Below are 14320 nucleotides of genomic sequence, written 5' to 3' on the forward strand. Positions count from 1 at the left end.
GATTCCTAGAACTCTGAAGGTGCAGCCATGGCGCAAGATCAACGGCTCTTATACCACTTTGGCCGTATTCTTCCCTATTTTTGCCACCACAAGAAGGAAATACAAGAGAGAAGAAAAGGTGTAGATGGATTTGCAACTAAAGAGAGAATATACAGATAGAAAAGATATGAATCTGGGCTTCATCGAGGGAACCCAATCCTCTGGATAACACAACAACGTGTTTTAATTTTTTGTCAAAGATATCTTATTCATTTACTGAATCCCCTTTAAATACAAAATCCATCAAAGGAAAGCATGAGATAAGGATCTCAGTAACAACCTGACCCTCTACTCTCTACCACTACCCATGACATAGAGTCCACTAAAATAAAAACACCTACTAACATATTAACAACCAACACCACTAACTACAACTGCTTGGTTAGTGGGAGAAAATATCTCATCCACGTAACATTCCTCGCCCCTAACTTTTGCCCTTGTCCTCCAGGGCGTAGTTTGGAAACTGCTTGTCACCATCTTCTTCTTCATAAGAGGCTTCTATTAAAAATAGCTTCTTACATCGATGCCCCGGGATAAACTTCTCGTTACAGTTATAGCACAATCATTGATTCCGTCTCTCTTGCAACTCAGTGGGTGACATCCGTTGAACTGGAAGCCTAGGATCACTGCAGGTTGTTATGGGGTTCGCCGTGTCTGACGTTGGAGCGGCGCGCTATGATAAATCACGGGCCTCGTACAGGCAGGCCAACCCAATAGCAGCTGATAAGGTAGATGGCCTGGTAGCCAACACATCTGCTTTAATGCTATCCTTCAACCCACTAACAAAGCAGCTTACTTGTCTATTTTGTGGGAGGTGACCCACTTTTGCTAAAATTTTCTCAAATTGTGTTTGATAGTCACGAACGGATCCAATCTGTTGAAGCTTGGTTAGTTCACTAAGGAAAACATGGAACTGAGTGGGACCATACCTAGAGTGGAGACCATCTTGAAATTCCTGCCATGAAACCGTACCCTTCTCTTGTTTGAGCAGCTGGTACCACAACTGAGAATCTCCCTCAAGATGGAAGGACGCCAAGGCCACTCTTTCTTCTTCGGGTGTCTCATGAAAATGAACAAACTATTCAGTCTGACACAACCAACTCGTAGTATCTTCTCCACCATTGAAACGAGGAAAATCCAACTTCACTAGCTTAGGTACGTAGGACTGACGAGGACCATTGTGTTGGGATCCACCATTAGTTCCCGATTTTCCACCATTGCCTATCATTTGAACTTGAGAATTCTCTCCCACCTCTTGAGTAGATAGCTTGTCAAACAGCTCTGTGAGTCTATTAATTATATTTTGTTGTCCGGTTATGAGAGAACCCACATCTTGCTCTAGCTTCTCCACACATTGATCCATCCCTAGGCTTTGATACCACTTGTTATGTGCCTAATCAGCCAATTCGAGGCAACCGGACCTCCTAGTGGCTCGATTCGAGAGGAACCGTGACTCTTCAAAACAAAGTCTCCTTTGCTTCTTGTAAATTTCTCTTCTTCTCCTTTCATTGAAATACATAAACTTAAATATATGCACAAAGAGAGTGCCACATCAACAGCCCACTAACTCACTAACATGACACATAATAAAATAGCATCCACAACCCTACATAAATAACTACCTAATAACTACTTTGCAACTATAGCACATACACCATAGGGTACGTATCAAAACATCTAGGTCGGGCAGCTTCGAACAGCGTTCCCTGATAAGCCACGTACCCAACAATGCATTAATGACCATTTTTATGACAAGAATATCTTTATTTTTAGTAGAAAAACAAATACAGCTCTATCTAATTAGGCCAAAATGGTAATCTTAGGTCAACTGTTTGGGACACCTTCAACATTCTAGCTTGGTATCGTTTACAATGTAGTAATGATCAATATTTCACCACAAAGGTACCTCCTTACACTCGAGCAAATGTTTGGTTCAACCATAACAGTGTTATGGTATCATTTTCCTTTTTTTAGTGTTAGGATAGGAATTTCCTTTTAATTAAATTAATAAAATATAGTTCTACAATTTCTATTAAAGAAAAAAAAAGTACAAGAGTTTTGTTTACTTTTCCTTTTATGAAAGGAGAAAGTCTAATTATAATTCAAAATCATAATAATTACCTAATTTGTCTTCATGTATCTTTTGTCTTTTAGCTCGTGCACTTTAAGCTTTTGTGGTCTTTTCAAAGCAAAGTTTGAATTTCCTTCCATTCCCTTTGTGCTTTGTGGAGACATTTAGTCCCACACTAGAAAGTGGAGGAAAGGTTCATGGGTATATATTGTTTTTCACATCTCTTGCTTTGTAAATGAGAAGATGAAAAGGAAGGCTTATGTGCATGAGTGGCGGAGTAGACCCGGTGGGCTTTTGGCTATACCATACACACACGCACTGCCCGGCTCGACCGGCCACTCGTGTGGCTCAAAGCCTTTTCTCTTCTCCTCTATTTTTATTTTTGTTTTCGTTACTGCCCATGTAAATTCTCTCTTAAACTTCGAAATTATTGCGAATAACTTCATCGTTCTTGGTGAATAACTTTGCCGTTCTTGGTGTATAACTTTGTCGTTATTAGTGAATAACTTTAAAATTATAAGAGACATTAATTTACATCGTTTTGGTCTGTAACCACCCATTACGCCCGGCTATAGCTTTCTTCCCGTTGGACAACGTTCTAAACGTTTACTACCATGTCCTTTAATTAAAGATGCGTCTATTAAGAGTCTTTTTAAGGAGACGTTTTTGGGAGAGAGATACAAACAAAAATATTTCTCTTTGCATTCTTTCCTGATCTTCAACTTTCTGGTTCTTATTGTTTTGACAAGATTTTGAGTCATTTTTTGTCACGTGCCTAATCAGCCGTGACGGAAATAAAGCAAGAGAAAATGGAAAGAGAAGGGAAGGGAGGTTGATTCGAGGCAACCGGACCTCCTAATGGCTCAAATTGAGAGGAACCATGGCTCTCATACAAAGTTTCCTTTGCTGTAGAATTCTTTTTTTTTTTCCATTCCATTGAAATACAAACTTAAATACAAGCATAAAGGTAGTTTTACATCACTACCCCACTAACCCACTTACATAACACGTAGGAAATACCTAACATCCACAACCTTAAGCCCATAACCATATAATTAATAACCACAATCTAACTAACCCCACTAACATGCACATATCATTCCTCCCCCTTAGAAACGACCTTGCCCTCAAGGTTGAATTAATGAATTAAACACTTTAATCCACCGGGGTCCCATATCTTAATGGTCGTGATCTCTTGAATACTACATTCAAAATTAGTTGGGATCAAAATTGAAACACGAATTGAACTGATGAAATGACCAAATGGGTCAACAAAATGAAGATGGTCCTTGACAATGCGTTCAACTGAATCACCTTCATCACCATCAATTCTCATATTTTTCTTCACTAAAAGATCAACATTGTCACGATTGAACTTTTCATCTTCACGGATTTCTTCGATCGCCTTGCTGATTTTCTCCAAGCCCTTCTCAAATAGTTGATGATCTTCCATCATTTTCAAAACCAATGCCTTGATCTCTTGTAGATCTTCACGTATGGACTCGTAAAACTCTGAAGGCGCAGTCATGGCGCAAGATCGACGGCTCTGATACCAATTTGTTATGTGCCTAATCGGCCGTAACGGAAATAAACAAAGAGAAAATAGAAAGAGAAGGGAAGGGAGGTTGGTTCGAGGCAACCGGACCTCCTAATGGCTCAAATTGAGAGGAACCATGACTCTCCTACAAAGTTTCCTTTGTTGTAGAATTTTTTTTTTTTTCATTCCATTGAAATACAAACTTAAATACAAGCATAGAGGTAGTTTTACATCACTACCCCACTGACCCACTTACATAACACATAGGAAATAACTAACATCCACAACCTTAAACCCATAACCACATAATTAATAAGCACAATCTAACTAACCCCACTAACATGCACATATCATTCCTCCCCCCTTAGAAACGACCTTGCCCTCAAGGTTGAATTATTGAATTAAACACTTTAATCCACCGGGGTCCCATATCTTAATGGTCGCGATCTCTTGAACTCTACATTCAAAATTTGTTGGGTTCAAAATTGAAACATGAATTGAACCGATGAAACGACCAAATGGGTCAGCAAAATCAAGATGGTCCTTGACAATGCGTTCAACTGAATCACCTTCATTACCATCAATTCTCATATTTTTCTTCACTAAAAGATCGACATTGTTATGATTGAACTTTTCATCTTCACGGATTTCTTTGATCGCCTTGCTGATTTTCTCCAAGCCCTCCGCAAATCGTCGATGATCTTCCTTCATTTTCAAAACCAATTCCTTGATCTCCTGCATATCTTCACGTATGGACTACCAAAACTCTGAAGGCGGCAGCCATGGCGCAAGATCGACGGCACTGATACCAATTTGTTACGTGCCTAATCTGCCATAACGGAAATAAACAAAGAGAAAATAGAAAGAGAAGGGAAGGGAGGTTGATTCAAGGCAACCGGACCTCCTAATGGCTCAAATTGAGAGGAACCATGACTCTCCTACAAAGTTTCCTTTGTTGTAGAATTCTCTTTTTTTTTTCATTCCATTGAAATACAAACTTAAATACAAGCATAAAGGTATAGTTTTACATCACTACCCCACTAACCCACTTACATAACACATAGGAAATAACTAACATCCACAACCTTAAACCCATAACCACATAATTAATAACCACAATCTAACTAACCCCACTAACATTCACATATTATTTTTTTTCTTTGATCAAGGCTGCATAAGCGTGCTTGCTTCTCGGTAGCGTGAATGCACACTCCCTAGAGTGGAGTTGTTGAATCCTAGAGACGTATGCTAGAAGACCCAATCAGCACCATGATTCGTCATACGTGGGGGTGATACTTGTCTCAAGGACAGTGAATTAAGATTCATGCATCAACTCATCGATAAGTTTCTCTCACCATCATTTGATTACTATTTTATTTTATAGATCCATTACTACATTGTTATCAGATTTTGCATACTACAATATTGTCATCAGATTCATCTTCAACAAAGATATAATCCGAAATTCCCCTAATTTCCATACAACAAGTTTTACATTCACAAGACATATATATATATATATATATATATATATATATATATATAGATATATATATATATATATATATATAGAGAGAGAGAGAGAGAGAGAGAGAGAGAGTCACCCTCTACTTGTTTGAACCTATTTGCTGAAGATGATTATGTATGTGTGGAGGATGATTAATTATCGAACCTCTGCCTTTCGGGCTGTATCCACCACCCTTCATGGTTCCTCACCATCCCCTTGTTCTCATCTTGCCTCCAATACGGGGGGACAAGGTAGTCATCCTGCAAGAAATCGCAAGCTTTATTAACCAGTGCAGGGTCCCTTCGACTAGCAAGAACAAATTCCTGGCCCTTCCCATGGTACCTATTTTCATTTACAATATAAATATTGGTTAGAAATTTCTACTTCGAAAAACATAATTTACGAGACAATTTGCCAAAATTTTAAAAGACATTTAATTAATCTTCGAGAAGTACTATGCTCACAAGTAGTCAAGCCCACATGTTGGGCTCCTTGCACCCTTATTGTGGTGTCCTCCAATAATTTTCCTTTATATTACTCATTTTTAAGGAAAATGATAAGAGGGCACACACCCATTATATTTAAAAGATTTTTTTGTCTATAAATCCAAAATATTCAAAGTTTTTCCCAAATAGTCAATGAGAATTGTGAAGGGGCCAAAATGTTAAACTCTATGAAAAATATTTTTAGAAAGTACGTAAATGCTACACGAAATTTTTGTTGAGCAAAAATGCCCTTCATTCATTTATGAAATCAAGATTTTTTTAGTTTTTGCCAAAAAGAAGTTTAGTTCTCCAGAGGATGTAATGAAACACTCGCCCCACCTGTTACATAGTGATACCTCTGCTTGACCTAAAGTCTTTGGATGAACTCAATTGAACAACTTGTTTGTGCTTGCTCATATCCCCACCCTGACTCCCAATGATATAGGCAAGGAAAAACAAGTTCCAAATGCATATTCCATTCATATCGATTCGGGACTTTCCGCACCATATTTAGATCTGAACCTTCTTTAATTTGAAATTCTCCAAAAAAATATTTAAGGGTATAAATAAGATTAGCGTAAAAAACAATGCTTCAAGGGTTACTCAATGGCCAATTTTTGTAAAAAATGGTTTAGAATCTAATAATATATGTTAAGGTAAATAGCACTAGGAACTTATTAGAAATATTTTTTTGGACTAATAGGTAAATCTAGGAACATTATAATTCTTAATGACCAATAGGTATATATTTCAAATATTAAAATTATGTATTTAATTGGACAATATGATCATCTAATTGACATGATCTTCAAACACTTGGGTATCCACCATAAGGCCTATCAGATCCACAATCCAAATCATAGCTGGTGGGTCTCATTTATTGTGATGAGGTCACGCTCTACTAAGGCAGTCCTGATCTCAACGAATGCTCCCGTGGGGTGTGACCCCTGTGATGAATAAACATTGAATGAAATCTAGGTTATTATGCAAGAAACCAATCCTGATTCAACCTAGTTTCCTAATCTATTTAAGTTACGCTATCTAACCAATCTACCACCAATATGATCTCAATCCAATCCAATAGTGAGATTTTTTTTTAAAACGATACAAAAAAAAAAAAAAAAAGATTTCACATATTCTAACAATCCCAATGAAATATAATAAGGCTACCACCGATATGATCCGACAGTAAGATCTCAACCAATCCAATAGTGAAATCTTACATTTTTTTTCAAAATGATATAAAAAAAAAGAAAAAGATCTCACCTATGGCAAACCACCTAGCCCTTGTAAATCTCACGGTTGGGCATCATATAAAAACTCCTCACCTATTCTATAAATCCCAATGCAATATAATAAAACCCCTACCAATACTACATATTGTTGGGGGTTTACACATAAAAGCAAAGATCCTACATCGGTAAAGTGAAGGGATGTGGGTGGGCTTATCAGGGAATGGGCACCCTCCCCTTAAAGACTAGCTTTTAAGGGCGAGTTCTACCTGGGTCCCAACAAGTGGTATCGTAACCCCGCTGTGCCTCTGAGGATGGAAATATCCCTCGAGGAAGATCTCAGTAACCCAGGTATACCTCCGAGGACGGAATAATCCCTCGGGGAAGATCTCGTAGTTCCCACGTTGCACCCAGTGGAGGAGAGAGATTGTCCATGTAGCTTCCACATGGCGGGGGAGATTGTTGGGGGGTTCCAAGTGAAAGCAAAGATCCCACATCGGTAAAGTGAAGGGATGTGGATGCACTTACAAGGGAATGGGCACCCTCCCCTTAAAGGCTAGCTTTTAAAGGCGAGTTCTACCCGGTTCCCAACACATACTATATAGGCCCTACTTATGCCTCACTTGGAGGATCCATGATTCATTTTGGATCTTCAAACGTACAAAAGTCACTTTAATTAGACAACCCTAACATCTAGTAACATGTAGAGAGGTGCTAAAAGAAATTGAGCAATGGCTGAGGCTTTGTTTCTCAACCTTGAGGACGCAAGTTCGATCCCCGCTTACCTACTGAAAAAAGGGGGAAGTGAGTTAAGGGCGGTCAACACCAGGGCCAAAACAGCCACTTACCTGCGCATGCAGGCACGTGGACGAGACCACTTGCGGGGTCTGGTTCAAATGCAAGCCACAGGCAATGGCCACCATGGCCTGGACATCCCCATTGCAGATGGTAGTCATTTGTCCCTAGTGGTACAACCACTGAAAGGGGGCTAACATAAACAAAAGGGTTCAATCTGCCTTCTCTTTTATAAGGAAAATGATGTATTCGCCCTTTTTATTTACTTGGGACATTCCCTTCTAGTGTAAAATGGTAGTTTTCGATCATACATATACTAGAGAGGCTGTCCCAAGTAAAAAAAGGGGTGAATATATCTCTTCCCTTTTTATATTGCCACCTCTCATTACTTTATGAGGTGGTACATTCCCTCCCTAGTCTTCTTCCCCCACCACCCGGGCCCTCTAGTTTATTTATGATTACAGTGTGCTTTCTCATCACAGTTATTTAGACAAGGACTTCGTTTTTTCTCTTTGTAGACGTAAATATTTCTCAGAACATGGAGTGGGAATCAAACCCATGTTTGAGTTGAAACTGAGACACCGATGCAAGTTCAACTCTTCTAAATCAGATAGATGCTAGTAAATAGGGACTAGGTTTCAGTCTAAAACAAGGGAGAGGAGTACCAAAAATCAAGACAAGTAGGTGTAAAAAACAAGTGTCAGAGAAGAAAGAAAAGTCTCACCCATCAAGCAAATGCAAGTGTGCCTCCAAGTTATGTAAGCACGTGGGATCTACGGTGTCTCTCAAGAAAGGGGAGTGCTTGTGATCGAGTTCAAGCTTCACTCCCACATGACGATAGCTCCAAGGCAACCAATCCAACAACCATCGAACGAACAACGGCATGTTCTCGTTTACAAGTATCCCGGGCACATTGGGCACCATGTCATGAACGTTCACCACCCTCAAAACCTTCACTCCTAACCCCTCAATCCTTTTCTTAAACCTTCTGTTGCCGACCCTCGGCCCTGAGAAGGAAAACACAGAGACAGGTATGTTGCACCCATCGGACACAACATTAAGACCCGTCTCCGCTATATCATACGCACTCAACATTGCGAGCGCGCTCCCCAGACTGTGCCCGGTCACTGATATGCTCAATTCCTCGTTGGAGTATTGGCGTACCAGATCGCTTACTTCGTCTAGGATCTGCTCCCTCACAGAGTACTTGCAAAATCGGTAATCCTCCTTCTTGCTGGTATAGAGATTGAGGAACCCCCGTTCAACCTTGACCATTGGATCGTGGCAGCAATTTATCTCCGGGGCGATTGGGATCAGAAGATCCGTCAAGTTCTCGATCCATTCGAGTTCCGTCACCGTCCCTCTCCATGCAATCGTGATGTCTCGGCGACCGAGGCGTTTCGTCATGGCATCACTGGACACAGCGATGTACCCAATCCAATTGGCGTGATCGCTCCAGTTGTGGGTCCTGCGTGATATCTTGAAGAAGTTAAGGAGATTGTTGGTGGAAGTGGCGTAGAGAAATCTAGTGACCTTGTAGTCATGGTCGGCCAAGCCGAGGGGCTCGAAGAATTTCCGACGGATGTATTTGCAACCACCGCAGTACTTGGAGAAGGGATCGAAGTCGAATGCATCATAGCATGCTTGTGCCATCTCCCCGTAGCGTATGAGCTCAGCTCGAAGGAGGGGATCCATTGGATCAAGCAAGCCAGACCAATTATCTTGACCGTGGATCTCGCGCCAGCAATCGGCCAATTTCTTATTGGCTTGTTTCTCTATCTCTCCTTCTTCCTGTTCTCCTTTCTCTCTTTCAAGCTCTGTGATGATGGACGATAGTGATTCATCGATCTTAGGTGAGCCCCCCTGATTTACTTGTAAGGGTGTTCTTGCTCGGATTGATCCAAACTTGGAACTTAGATATCGTAGTGTTTTACCGTAAAATGGTGTTGGAAGTGGGTTTTCCGATCGGGAAGTTTTCAAGCTATTTGGGTGAAAGGGAAGAAGAGCTGTCAGAGAGAGAGGAATAGCCATGAACTCTTTCTGGTTGTTGAAGGGTTGAAGGTGTAAGAAATAAGTGTGTTGCGTTACTAAGGGAAGGACGGGTATATATGCATGAAAAAATAACTACTTAAATTCAAAAAGATTCTGAAATAACCAATCAGATTCGATTTTCAACTTATTGACCTGTCAGGTTCGTGCCAAACTATCCTTCTGCGCATCCATGTCAGCGTACGATTCTCACTTCCGTCATATTTGTTCTCCCTTTAGCTCATACGAGCGATCATATTTTCACCCCACTGCATTAAGCATGCGTCCCCCTTATAACGTGATTTGACGTCAAAAAGCGTTAAAGTTGCCCATTTTTCACGTCAAATCAAGTTATAAGGGGAGTGCATGCGTAATGAAGGGAGAGTGAAAATATCATCTCCCTGCACAAAACATCAACGGATCGAATTCGAAGTGGATATGGCTATATCCGAACTTGATTACAGTATACACTATCCGAATTCGGATTCGAATTCAACAGATATTTAATATCTATTACCAAATTCGATTCCGGCGGATATTGTTTGAATTCGGATATTATCCGTATCCGTTTTCCGGTAAATTTGAACATTTTACTGCAGCACTTTATCTTTCTTTTCCTTATTACTTCATTGCCTACCCAAAACACTTTTTGTTTTTTTTTCTAAAAAGAAAATTCACTTTTCTTTTAGAAACAAAAGATAGTGTGTCATTACTAAAAATAAATATTAATGATATTATTAATAATAACTACAAATGATGTACTTCTCGGATTCGGATGTTAAACGGATCGGATATACCATTTACCAGATTCGCATTCGCTAAGAGCCGGATATCTCATAAACGGATTCAGATAATATCCGCTTGAAACGGATTATGATAATATTCGCTTTAAACGGATTCGGATGCGGACGGTAATCGAAGTTTCGAATATCCATTTACACCCCTAATCCTCTCCCACACACTATTTGAAAGATCCCACATCGGAAAGGGAGGACAAGTTACTAGCTACATATGTGGATTTCTCCTCTCCCGATGTAGACGCGTTTTTCACGAGAAAAACAAAACTTGGAGCGTAGATGACCTAGAACCGGACAATATCTACACAGTGGGGTCGGGGCATGACATAATGGTATCAGAGCGGGACCTCCCATCCAGTACGGAGTGCCAATGAAGACACTGGACCCTAAGGGGGGTGAATTGAAAGATCCCACATCAGAAAGGGAGGAAAAGTTACTGGGCAATATATGTGGATTTCCTCTCCCTATGTAGACGCATTTTCCGCGAGAAAAACAAAACTGGGGAGGGTAGACGACCTAGAACCGGACAATATCTACATAGTGGGGTCGGGGCGTGATATAATGGTATTAAACCGGGACCTCCCATCCAGTACGGTGTGCCAGTGAGGACGTTGGGCCCTAAGGGGGTGGATTGAAAGATCCCACACCGGAAAGGGAGGAAAAGTTACGGTATGCCGGTAAGGACGCTGGGCCCTAAGGGGGTGGATTGAAAGATCCCACATCGGAAAGGGAGGAAAAGTTATATATATGTGGATTCCCCTCTTCCTATGTAGACGCGTTTTCCGCGGGAAAAACAAAACCGGAAAGGGTAGATGACCCAGAACCGGACAATATCTACACAGTGGGGTCGGGGCGTGGCACTATTTCATTTTTCTCCTATATCCAACTCCATGAGACCTAAAAAATGACCTCCATACCCTGTTGTTATTATTATTATTATTTTTGTACATGTATTTTTCTTTTCTTGACTCCGTTAAATTTGAAACTTGGCATCACAATTTGAAGGTCACTTCTTTCTCTTCCTATCTCTCTGTTGCTTCCACCGCTTAAAGTTCATCCTACTTCTCTCTGGGAAAAAGAGTAGCAGCGGTTTTTTTCTACGCACAGACAGGAGACGAGAGGTTAACCTCGACGTCCATTTCACGATTTAGCAATTCTTCGCTGTTGCTTTACGAGAATATCCTTTCCTCCAGTGTTTCGGTTTCGTCATGACGCTCATTAGCTCTTGCGCTCTAAACATTTACTTTAACGTCGTAAATGGGATATTTTATTCGGTGATTAGATGACCGGAATAAGGTGGTAGAGAACCGAAAAGTAAGTTCAGAAAACTATATGATTTAGGATGCAAAGATATACCCAAAATAAAGACATTCCGGTCTGATCTTTGGTGCAGGTGCCTCCTGTTTTCTCTACTGCATGTTTGGAGGGTATCGATTTTACAGTCTTAAACGATGACGCCCGACATCAGAGAAAAGATGAGCACCCAGCAAAAGGAAGAAATTATCTTAGTTGTTTTCACGTTCGTATTATTCTTCTTTCTTGTGTTCTTGTTCTTCATCTTAATGTCCCACGTCCGAAACATCTTTTGTAAACTATAGTATAATAGGAAGTAAAGCTATAAGATAGAAGTGAGAATATCGACATCTTTTGTAAACTGACTAAAAGCTAGTCACCTGTGGCAGAAGTCGGGAGTGCACTGAAGGGTAGTTTGGTTTTTTTTCGTTACAACAAACTTGATAAGTTAATAAATTGAAATTTGAACCTGACTAGTAATTTCAAAATCTTTCCAAGTTTAAGCGGTCATTTTTCTATATGCGTAGACAAATATTGGAAATTAATGTCCTCACCCGCTTTTTTGGGTAGGTTGGCTGGATGAAACCTGCGACCTCATCCCAGTGTGAATATCATTTTCCTGACTATAAATGCTACTTGAGTTGCCATTATCAAAATAAATGGTCAGGTCCATTCCTAACAGGTGAGATGGTGATGAGAGAACTTGAAGAACTCATTGATCCACATCATACTATGTGTTCCTTTTACCTTATTTTCACATTGGTGGGTCATTTTGTTAGGCTTGACATTGATTGAAGAAGTTGCCAACTAAGGAGAAAACCAACGGATCACTTGAAATGGTGGTCTGCCCTAAATTTCCATTCTTCACTTGAAATAGCATGAAGTCTGAGTTATGTGTCCGTAATAGAATTTTGTCTATTTTATGTGAATGGTTGGTTTACGAGCTTTCAAAGATGAGATCCTTAAGTGAGACTGATGGGACATAAATACGGCGGGACCCTCGAATCTCACCACGTGTCGCCCATGCGGCAGAGGAACCTAATCATGATTAAGGAGGACATTAATATGCGGTAAAACCACGTGATCTTGCCACTTGTCACCTCTCCGCTTCCAAAAGCTTCATCATCACGATTATGGGCAAGATTACACAAGAAAACCACGTACGCCGTCGAACCACGGGGGCAACCCAATTCAATGAAATAAGATTTTCTCTCTAAAATGATGAAAATGTCAACGTGGCGCTCCAAGAAGGGGATTTACATACAAGATCAAAGTATAAAAATGCATGAAGTCCCTAAAGAAAGGGAGGCCATTCGATCACATCCTCTCCCCCCTCCAATCCGGCCGAAGGAAAGAAGCTACTCTAAAAAATGAGGCACCATCAAAGTAAGCTCTGGGTTTGTTACTAAGATTTTCTGACCCTAAGTAAGAGAGGGGAAAGAGGTGATGGACGCCTTATTCCCTCCCCCCCCCCCCCCTTTTCCTACCCGCTGCTTCCGACCCACCCACCCAGATATCAGAGAAAGAACCCGCATATTGGTCTTGGTAAACCTGATTATACCTCAGCCATTTCTTGTTTTTCATTATATTGTTGGTCCAGAATCTGACTTGGGTGTGGAAGTGGTCGTCCGGGACCTACCGCGCGACCGCAGACCCGGATTCCTGCGCCATCATATTGCCGCCATCCGTGGGACTCGTTTGAGTTTGAATGCTTTACGATGATGAAAAACCACGCCCAACAACAAGAAATAGGAATAATGACCAGGAGCCAAGCCCAGCATGCACAAACTCATGTCTCCAATTCCCGAGAGCAGAACTCACGGGCCTCGGGCCAGCATCGGCCGGCCTCCAGTACACCACAGATGGTCCCTACCATGGAAATGTTCAACGAGCTTCGCCAGGAACTCTTCCTGCTTTTGCCTCCACCACCAAAACCTTCAGGTCTGAAAATACCCCTGACAGCGCACTGCCAGACCGAAGCCTATGAAGAGGATAGCGGGGAATCGCCCGAAAAATGTCACCATCGGCGGAGACGTGTGCCGATCCGAGCCACCTTCCTTTCGACAAATAGCCCTTTGCCCCCTGCAGCCGGAGAATGTCAACCAAACGTCGGGAAACAAGCTATCCAAAGCCACGACCCCTACCCGGATGGCTCAATTCCAAGAGTTACCTCCGGTACAGGCGGAGGAGGTGGCACCTCGGCACAACTGCCAGGGCTAGACCAACTAGCCGATCTACAAAGACAGATCCGAGAAGTTAAACGAGAAATGAAGAAACCCTACGCCCACGACATCCTGGACAAATGAGAAAGAGAGACGGCGTCCCCGTTCACTGCGGAGATCCTAAAAACCCCCGCGGAAATAGGAATAGATCTCTACCGATTCGGTTGTTACGATGGGACCACAGATCCCCAAGAGTTCCTCCAAACGTTCAGGAGGGTAATGACGCTCCGAGGCGCGTCAGATGGATTTATGTGCAGAGCCTTTGCCTCCTTGATGAGAAAAACTGCTAACGACTGGTACCTGCATTTGGAGCC

General features: G+C 41.4%; 1 protein-coding gene across 1 annotated transcript; it reads right to left on the reverse strand.

The window, feature by feature from the left end:
- Positions 1-27: 27 nt before the first annotated feature.
- LOC143887773 (phospholipase A1-Igamma1, chloroplastic-like) lies at positions 28-9721 on the reverse strand. Its single transcript, XM_077391948.1, has 2 exons — positions 8391-9721; positions 28-172 (listed from the first exon to the last, which is right to left on the reverse strand). The coding sequence occupies exons 1-2, from the start codon at positions 9695-9697 to the stop codon at positions 49-51; spliced, it is 1431 nt and encodes a 476-aa protein (XP_077248063.1). The 5' UTR covers positions 9698-9721; the 3' UTR covers positions 28-48.
- Between the last annotated feature and the right edge of the window lie 4599 nt (positions 9722-14320).

This window comes from Tasmannia lanceolata, unplaced genomic scaffold, assembly GCF_043159265.1.
Source record: "Tasmannia lanceolata isolate RefF3 unplaced genomic scaffold, GAP_Taslan_0.1 ptg000012l, whole genome shotgun sequence".
NCBI classification, from domain to species: domain Eukaryota; kingdom Viridiplantae; phylum Streptophyta; class Magnoliopsida; order Canellales; family Winteraceae; genus Tasmannia; species Tasmannia lanceolata.

What these genes read in the sequence shown, in the direction of transcription:
- LOC143887773 (XM_077391948.1), bottom strand. Translation starts at nt 9,697, where the DNA reads ATGGCTATTCCTCTCTCTCTGACAGCTCTTCTTCCCTTTCACCCAAAT. An exon ending in CACTTGCATTTGCTTGATGG is followed by an intron (nt 173 to 8,390) that starts GTGAGACTTTTC and finishes GATGAAGCCCAG; the next exon opens with ATTCATATCTTTTCTATCTG.